General features: G+C 43.9%; 1 protein-coding gene across 2 annotated transcripts in view; it reads left to right on the top strand.

Moving 5' to 3' along the window:
- Positions 1-649: 649 nt before the first annotated feature.
- PDCD6IP (programmed cell death 6 interacting protein) overlaps positions 650-9,466 on the top strand; it is a 34,212-nt gene continuing 25,395 nt past the window's right edge. For both annotated transcript variants that reach the window (XM_084280059.1, XM_084280058.1), the window contains exons 1-2: positions 650-943; positions 8,068-8,122. In XM_084280059.1, coding sequence (XP_084136185.1) covers positions 738-943; positions 8,068-8,122 — 261 coding nt within the window. In that variant the 5' untranslated portion in view covers positions 650-737. The remainder of the gene's footprint in view (positions 944-8,067; positions 8,123-9,466) is intronic.

The raw sequence follows: 9,466 nt of genomic DNA, 5'->3' as shown, positions 1-9,466 counted from the left end.
ATTCTTTGGGCGAGTTGTCTCCCCCTCCCTCCCCGGCGTTACAAGCCGGGCCTCTCACCAACTTTGCTTTCCGGGAGCCGCCGCTTTTACCGGCGGGTGGCAGCTAATGCCGCCGGCCAGCCAAATTTCTCTTACCACCGCCGAGGTCGGCGGTCGCGTCTTTCGCCACAGAACGCTTCTCCACAGGCGGCACCCCAGCTGCCCGCCGGCCGGGGCCTCCAAACGCCCCCAAGCCACCCTCCTCCAGCACCCACCCGCGTCGCGGCAGCCGGGCCCGCTCCCCTCGGCAAAGACCCGCGGTTCCCGCCGGCTGCACCGACCCACGAACACAGGCGGGGGAAGTTCCTTGAGAAGCGCCGTGCCGTGCCCACCTCCCCTCGGGCAGCAGGCCCGGAGCTCCGCGGCGGAGCCAGGGCTGACACCACTCCCCCTACTGCCCCTCCTCTCCGCTCCTCTCCGCTCCTCTCCCCTCCTCACCGGCCGCCGCGGCGCCTCCCTCAGGCCGGCAGCAGCGTCTGCGCGAGTAAACGCGGGAGGGCGGGGACACGGCGAGGGGCGGGGCGCGAGCGGGCGGCGTCGGGCTGGGCAGCGCGCGCGCGCGCCGATCCCGGAAGCGCGGGGGTTGCGGCCGGGGTGTCGGCAGGCAGGCAGGCAGCGCGCGGCGGCCCGGGCCGCTCGCAGAGGGGAAAGGAGCGCGAAGTGGCGGTGACGGCGGCCCGCTTCCCGCGGCGGCGGCCATGACGAACTTCATCTCGGTGCAGCTGAAGAAGGCCTCGGAGGTGGACTTAGCCAAGCCCTTGTGCAAGTTCATTCAGCAGAGCTACCCGGGCGGCGACGCCCAGGCCGAGCACTGCCGCGCCGCCGAGGAGCTCAGCAAGCTCCGCAAGAGCGCGCTCGGCCGCCCGCTCGACAAGCACGAGAGCGCGCTCGAGACCCTCCTCAGGTAGGGGCGAGCGGGAGGGATGGGGGGGGCGGGCCGGGCCGCGCCGCTGCAGGCCCTTCAGCTGCCCGCTGCGCCGAGCTTGGCCCCCATTTCCACCTCCTGCCTCTCTCCCGCTTCCGGCGGGGCGGAAGCGCATTTCCCCCCCTCCCCGGTTGCTCTGTGCGGCTGAGGGGCGCGGCGGTATCTCCGGGCCCAGGCCCTGGGCGCGGCGGAGCTGTAACCAGGTGCGGGCGGGCCCAGGTGTGGGCGGCCCGCGCGGGGCGGAGCGGCCCGTCCGCCGAGAGGGAGGAAGCGGCCGGGGCTGCCGGGCCGGCTCCGGCGGTCTGTGAGTTGCGTGCCCGCCGCGGGCCTGTGCCTGGGACAGGCGCCCTAGCCCTTGACTGTCTTGTGGCATCCCCGGGGTTCCCCCCCCCCCCCACACTCCGCGCGCGGCTCGGGTGTTGTGCGACGTGGGGTGTCATATGACGGCAGCGCAGGGCTGGCGGGGGAGGCGCTGCGAGGCGGCCTTGTCCCGACCAACTTCCCTTGCCGAGGGTTCGTGACGTGCCAGTCCCGGCTGGATCTAGGTAGAGATAACAGGCTGTTTTGCCTGTCAGGAGGGAGCAGGTGTGGTTTTTCCCCCCGGTGTTACATCTTGCTGTTACACCTCATAGCTTTATAGCTTTCTTCTATTTTTTTTTTTTACTCCCATGTTTTCCTTCACTTTTCTGTGATTAGCAGTTTAATGTACTTGCAAAGTCACATCCTTTTTTTTTTTTTTCTACTTAACACAAATAGCTCGTTATCGGAAAGTTTACTGGTGCCTTTGTTGCACTGGGATTATCATAGGTCAGATGAGCAAAAGATTAATCTGCCTTCTGCCCAGTAAACTGCATACAACCTGCTTTAGGACTAACTGCTCCGCCGTCTGCGCAAGCATTTGCTCTTCCCTATCTTTTCAGAGCACTTATGGGTTGCATGTTGACTCAGTGTAGTAATCCTGTTCTGTTTCTCTACCCTGGAAGCCTTGTGAGCCCATTTATAGCTCATCTGCTCACTGAGATCACTGTGATTAATTCACTAGGTTAATGCTAAATACACACATCTGTTTGTGAAGCTGGGATCAAAAGATTTGCAGTTCCAGAATATGAGTAGTTACATAGGGGTAACAAGTTTGGGTTGCGTTTGTGTGTTTTTTAGAAGGAAAAAAGATAGTTTTCAAATAGAGGGAGAAATTATACTTCTGGACATGACACAGTTTTGTAATACCATGGACAAGTGGAAAGTAGAAACACATTTGATGTCCACTAGAATTTCTTTATTTATAAACTTTAAAAAATTATGAGGAATGGAAAACAAACAAGTGACGTACTAAATAGGAGGCAAGATTTGTAAAATGACTTAGTGATATTTTTTGAGCTTATCAACCCTTTGCTGGGTGTTTGGGCTACAAACGCTGTGACTGTACTGATGATGTTCTACAGTATCTTTGTAGTTTCCTGTTCTATTCCTGTTTATTGCTGTGTATGCTGTTGGAGGTGCTACTGTGTATGGGCTTTTGAAGGTCAGGGAAATAATAAGCAGCTATGAACCGAAAGGGAGACTGCTTGCTAAATTTAAAGGCATGTTATTATCTTCCCTTGAAGGTTGGAATTGAGCTTTTTCTTTTTTTTCCTGATGGTACCAATCAGATTTATGACCAACTTGTGAAATTCAGCCACATCATATGACTTCACCCTGACAGCTCTGCACTGCTGAAAGGAGAACACCCTTTCCATTTCTGGTGCTTCTTTTAACACCAGAAATGGAAGGCAAAAGGTGTATGTGGCTTTCTGACAGGTTATCAACTTCAGTGAATTCAGTAGAAGGTCAGGTGAACATCAGGGCTGGCACAAAAGGGGGTATAAAAGTAGTGTTGCTTGAAAGCCAAGGGGCTGTGTGGGACCTCCTGCTTCTAATGCTGCTAGGTCGTTAAATTATTTCAAGCCATAGTATGCAGTTTCATCTCTAGTGTTCTCTCTGAATAATGAAGAGAAACCACTTGCAATTGCATAATTGCCAGTTTGCCTTTAGAGTCGATTTCACATGCAGGGATCTGTTCTCCCTGCTCTTGATCAGTTGTCAGCAGATGTCTTCAGCTGGCCCAGGTGCTGTTGTAGTGGTCAGGAGGTGTTGAGTGTGGTTCTGCACTGGTGCCATCCTATGTGTGAACAAGTGATGTCCCCGTGTCACAGAAGCTCCTCTTGTAAAACACCTGTGTTCTAAACTGTATCACCTTAGAATATTTTTTGCTTTTACAGTAGAAGTGAGATAAGATGAAGCTCTGAATTAACTATAAATTAGATAAACAATGAGATACTTATTTTTGCCTTTGCTTTTAAGAACTTGAGCGGTTTGTCCTGACCACTTATTCATTAACAGTTCCTGGAAGAGAAGTTTTTCTTCATTCTGTAGGACTATTCAGACATATATTCTGTTAATACTTTGTAAGGTGCAGTTACTTTAAAAAGCCAGTCTGTCTGCACACCCTAAAGTTGGAATTATTCAGCTGAGCCTTGTGATTGAAAGAGTGCAAGCATCTGAGTGTCTTGTTTTTCCTCTGAAAATTCCATTCCCTCTCCAACTTCCAGGATTTTCTTCATGGTATTTAAGATTTGTCTTCAGTCTATGTTTAAGTAACAAATTCAGCAAGATTTTTCTTTAAATTTGGAGTTTAAAACTAGTTTGTTAGTGAAGTAAGATTGGAAGTGCTGATTATGATGTGGATACCCTTTGCATGCATTTTCTTCTGTGTGGCTTTTTATAGCCTATAATACCTAGTAGAGCATTGCAGGCCATTTAACTGTTGAGAAACCAGGGCTTAATCTTTCGCTAATTAATCTTGGATTTGCCCACGGTTTTGTAATCTTTAGAATCCTCGTTTTGCTGAGTAGTTACTGCAGAATTTTTTCTTTCATGGAAGAGAACTGAATTGGAAGAGAAACGAATTCAGTTGCAGTCCTGTTTCCTAGCCAAACGCTAACCAGGAAAGCATTGAAAGTGGTGCGCTGTGGTTCGACTGAGGAACACAAGTGCTTCCCTTGGAGAAGTATTTGAGGTACCAATTAAAAGGGGCACAGTGTAACTGGGAAAGACCTCAGCTTCCCTCCAAGCCTTCTTTGTTTTCTGAGAATGAGTGCTTTGAAGGGTGACGTAGGTGAGTTTAGTACAGATGTTTCCCCTTAAATTCTGTCATAGCAGATTTCATTTAGTGGGGTTTTTTTTCTCTTCTTTTTTTCCTTCTTTTGAGTATAATTATAGCTTCAAGGGGTTCCTTGCTTCCTCTCTTACTATTAAAGATAGCCTGGACTTAATTTCCGTTTTCTGGAGGGGTCGGGTGGTGGTTTAATTGATTTAATTTTGCTAACAGCTCTTGCAGTTCTTTTAAAGAATAAGGTGGGGGGGGGGGATTAGAAGGGAAGGAGGGGTGTGTGGTTTTCTTTTGAATGGTCAATCTCTGGGGGCTAGAAGTTGTGGTTCTGGTTTCCAGCTGTGAGTTCAAGACTCCAGCTCTTACCTAGAAGAGCAGATCTTGGTCTCGTAGTTCTTTTGAAGGTGAGTTTTCTTTATGAGCAGTATGTGAGATTCTAGATGCAATACGTATATTTTAATTTAAAATTCTAATTTAAACCTCGACTTTCAACTCACCTGACTGTTGTAACTCATGTTTTACTAGTGTTTAGGTGTGTGTAATGCCTGTTGTCGTGGAGGATTAGCTGTACTTGGAGAACTAGATCTGTGTTGCTGAAGCCTGCCCTCCCTCTCATTGCAGTGGGGAACTCAGGCGATTGATATGCTCTCACGGTTGGTTTTCCCTAGTTCATTGCTCTGGCACAGCCAAAGGCACAATGCTCATCTGTGTTGCCTGGCAACTTCAATTCTTTGTGTCTTGAGAGTAAGGGATGACTGTAAATTTTGGTTTAAATAACACATTTATGTTTACCCTCGTCCTTCAGTCAGTGTGTTAACTGACTTGTGCATCAGCTGTAGGCATTTTTTAAATGTTTATTTTCTGTCTTTGTACTGCTGGTTTTATGCTGTTCTCTGGTTAACATGTTTGTTTACCATTTTATTTATATATGTTTAGTTTATATATTTTTATCTTTATATGTGTTTAGCTACTGCTAAACAAAACTAAATGATTCGACATGTTTGTTGGGTTTTTTTGTCTGCAGAGTTTTAAGGACCTCTTAAATCTTGACTAGAATTTCGAGTTATGTAATAAAAAGAAATGACATCACATGCTTAAAATAGTAAAGAAAATAGTAATGTAAGTTCTGAACTTATTTAAAACCGACCAGACAAAAAGCCCTGTGTTGTTGGTATTCCTTGGTGTTAAATGCAGCAATGTGCATATTTGGGAGGAACATAAACCTCCTTGGTTTATTTTCTCTTTGTGGTTCAGTTGACATACAAAGGATAGTCTGTTCGCAGAAAGGCAGCATTTAGGTGCACCCGACTCCGCAAGGCCAGTTAGCAACCTTTGCTTCCTGGCTCCTGGCAGATGAGGACAGGGTAGTCGTGGAATGTGGGAAGACAGCTTGGCTTGGTTGGTGTCTTTTGCTAACCAAATTAAATTGAGGCAGGAGAAGGCAGCGTGGAAAGTCTTGTTTTCGTTGTGATACTGTGTGAAAAATGACAGTGTTGCAGCCAGCTGAAGGCAGTACATTTAAATGTGCCAGTTGAAGTGATCCTCAATGCTAGTATTGGGAATAATTTTTGTACTGCTTGTTTTAATCTGTATCACTGAAACTGATCAGGAAACAGAAAGAAAAACTAGAACTGTGTGATAAATAATACCAAACCCAAACAGATGAGAGAATGCCAACATGCAAAGCTGCATTTCTTAAACAACAAAAAGGATGCTGTTGTGTATGATTTGTATAGATTAAGTTGTGGATAGTAGGTCACTTTGATTTAGTTACAATTTTTTATGTTTAAGTATTGCTTCATTTCAAGTGGTATGTATTTTCAATGTGTGGCTGTCAAAGGAAAGATGAAGAAAAGACAAATGAAAACATTTTACAAAAAAATACATCGTCATTCTAATACAGCCAGGTATGTTTCACATGCTAGCTTCATAAATGTTGGAAGAAATTAGTTACTGTGCTATCACATAATATCAAACTATCACACTTAGTTATTGCAAAAGTTTTAGTTCTTTCTGAAAAAACACTGTTGGTTTATAAAGTTAAGTTGGGGGAGGTATGTTTAAAACCTGACTTCATAATGGCTGCTCTTGTATTAGCAGCCTTAATGCTGGAGTATGGTGAGGTAGGATGCAGATTTGTGGATTTGTGTAGACAGGGAGAAGCGCTAGCTTTAAAATCTACATTGAAGTTTGGGGTTTGTTTTGGTTTTATTATGCCTTTTACATACTTGGTAAGTTATTAAAAGTAAAAATCTTGATCAAACTGCTGTTACAGTAAACATGTGCAGACTTTTTTTCCCCCTTTAGGAGCAATTTCTTTCAGTTCTTACTGGAAGTCCTGCTGAGTTGCTGTTAGGGATTATTGTAGCTTTGGTACAGCTCAGTACATTGTGTTTTAAATATGTATATTGTGTCTTAAGCAGTCCCTCCAGGGGCTGTTTACAGGGGCATTTAGTGATAGAACAAGTGGTGATTGTTTTAAACAGCAAGAGAGCAGGTTTAGCTTAGAAAGAAGGAAGAAATTCCTCACTGAGGGAGTGGTGAGGTGCTGGTGCAGGCTGCCCAGAAAAGCTGTGGCTGCCCCCTCCCTGTCAGCGTCCAAGGCCAGGCTCCATGGGGCTTTAGGCAGCCTGGTCTCGTGAAGGGTGTCCCTGCCCGTGGTAGGGAGGCTGGGGCTAGGTGATCTTTCGAGGTCCCTTCCAACCCAAACCAGTTTGTGATTCTAAATTGCAGTGGCTCAGTTGATGTCAGAAACCTGTAGTATATGTATAAACCTATCTACATTGGCAGGTACAATTCACTGAAGAATATGCTAACACAGCTTTAATTGTTTTATGTGATTCCTAAAAATGCTTCTTGAATTCTTAAACCAGCACTTACTGCCTGCAGAACATAGGCCTTGTACATGTGTTTCATGTCTAGATCAATAGTCATTAATATTTAATAATGTAGGGATACAGGAACAAGGTTAACCCTGCTTCACACAATGTGAAACTCATTGCTACAATGTGCTTAGTACAGTGAATGTAAATTGTTAGAAAGAATCTGACCAATATAATATTGGGCATCCACCCATATGGCAAGTGCTACATGAAAAGTACAGGAAACAGGCTTCATGTGTTACATGTTCTCAGCAGTTGGCAGTTTAAAGGTTTTCTGTTGTGCATCCAGCCTGTTGTGTTTAACAAGTAGGGCAGGTGTAGGAGACTTTGAATTGCAGGCTGTTGCCTGGATAAGGTGGCGTGGGGGACTAGGCTATACTTGCTATATTATCTTCTGGCATTCTTTTCTAAACACTGTGAGCAGACAAAATACTGGCATTAATTCACTGACTGCTACAATATACGTAATGAAAACAGCTTACAACTAAAGAATTTTATCAAGGATAAGGCTCTCCAGCTGATACTGTGCAAGGCAAATGGCACCTGTTTCTAAGACGTTAAAGTTTAAACAGATGAGTCAGGAATTGTAGGGGAGTGGGTTGTCATGCTCAGATCAAGAGTGCAGTGTAGCTTGTTCATGTTGTTAAATGCTGTATTTAATTACCTTTGCAGCATGATTTAATGTTTTGTGTACTCTTTGTCTTCCTGCATTTATACATTATACAATTTATACATTATATTTTATGTGACGTTCTTTTCTAATCCACCCTTCATCAGGAAGTGGAATGGGTCAGTTTCATGTTTAATTAAAGGCATTTAATCTCTTTGAGCCTTATTTTTCTCTTCTGCTGACTGAGACAGAGTTTCCACTTGATCTGTGGAGGACTACCTCTGATTGAACTTGTTCCCCTACTGAAAAAAAATCCCTTTAGGCAAAATTTCTGTCTGCTCCATACTTACGAATGAGCTTCACAGTTTATTTCTGTGCCATTTTTCCTTACGTGTCAGTGTAAAGAACAAAGCTCTTAATTTGATTTATCTAATAGTTGCTTCTTACCTTTTTTTCCTTGTAGATACTATGATCAGCTGTGTTCAATTGAACCAAAATTTCCTTTCTCTGAAAATCAGGTAAGAAGATTTAAGCTCATGTATGGCACGTATGATGTATGACTTCCAAGCCTGTACCTAAAGCACTAAACAGTACTTTTCTTGGGCAAGGCATTTACCCTTTAGGCCTCATTTTCTTAATCGATGTTTATTTTCTAGTCGGTGCTTACATATGTTCTATATTAAAACATATATCTAATTGCCTTTATTTCACAGATATAATAATGTTTTGACTTTGACTAGTGATCACTTCAGTTTAGGTCAGAAAGAGTGTGGTGTGCTGATAGACTTTTTCCAAGAAATCTATTTCATACTAGTTAAAAAGCCTTTTAAAAACATTATTTATATGGGAAAACGTTTAGTAATGGATGGAATATTATCTTTGGTTTCTGAAGCAGAACAGATGTTTCATTCACAACAACTAACAGAATAACCCACTTCAGAGTGTGCCACTTTATTCCTGCCTCTGCGTCTATAAATTACCAATTTTTATATTGATAAGGTTTCATTAAGGGTTGTGGCTGTTGTTGGGATTTTTATCTATTATATTTCTTCAGAGGAAGAATCAGCTTAGCTCCTGCCTATTGAAGTCTTCCTCAGATGGAGACTAGAATAGATAGTTAGGCTCCTGTATTTTGGTGGACAAAGATGTAGGCTTTCTTTGGGTGTGTTTACAAATAGGATGTAATTTACATTTGTTTACTAATGAAGTTATATTTAAATGATAATTTTATGATTAAACGAAAAAAGTTTATTTCAGGGTTACAGGTTAAGGGAATATTTTTTAATACGGCTCAAATTGATTTGAGTTTTGCCTGTAATTGTGTTCACATGTATCCAAGAACTGCACTTCAGTTTTTGGTGTGCACATGTTTTGATATGGTGTTCTCAGCAAACCCTGGGACATGGAAAAGTGGATAACTTGAAAAGCAAGTTCTGCAGAATTTTTAACTGTCACGTCAAAGGGAAGAAGTAGTGGAAGCAGCAGTAAACAGCTGGGGACCAGAACTTCCTGAAGTAGCATTACTCCTAGAGGAAAACACATTATCAAACAGAACTGTGCTCTTTCTGAAGTTCTACTCCCCAGCTACTTTAAAATGAGGACTTTGGCTATCTTTTATGGTTTGATGTCTGTTGTGTACAACTAGTGTGAGCAGCGGAATAAGGAATCAAATTGTGCAACTTTAGAGTAGATTCTGTAAAGTATTTGCATCGTTTATGAAATACATGCTGAAAGTGTAATATTAACACACTGGTTTTGCCTGCCATCTCTCTCCTGAGTGCAGTTCTTGATGATGCTATTAAATTCATTCATTGAAGTGAGTGACTTTTGGTATTACAGAACAGTTTCAAATATGCTACCAA

The sequence above is a fragment of the Gallinula chloropus genome (assembly GCF_964237585.1).
Source record: "Gallinula chloropus genome assembly, chromosome: 2".
NCBI classification, from domain to species: domain Eukaryota; kingdom Metazoa; phylum Chordata; class Aves; order Gruiformes; family Rallidae; genus Gallinula; species Gallinula chloropus.
The sequence above is the reverse complement of the archived record's forward strand: the minus strand, read 5'-3'. Positions and strand labels throughout refer to the sequence as shown.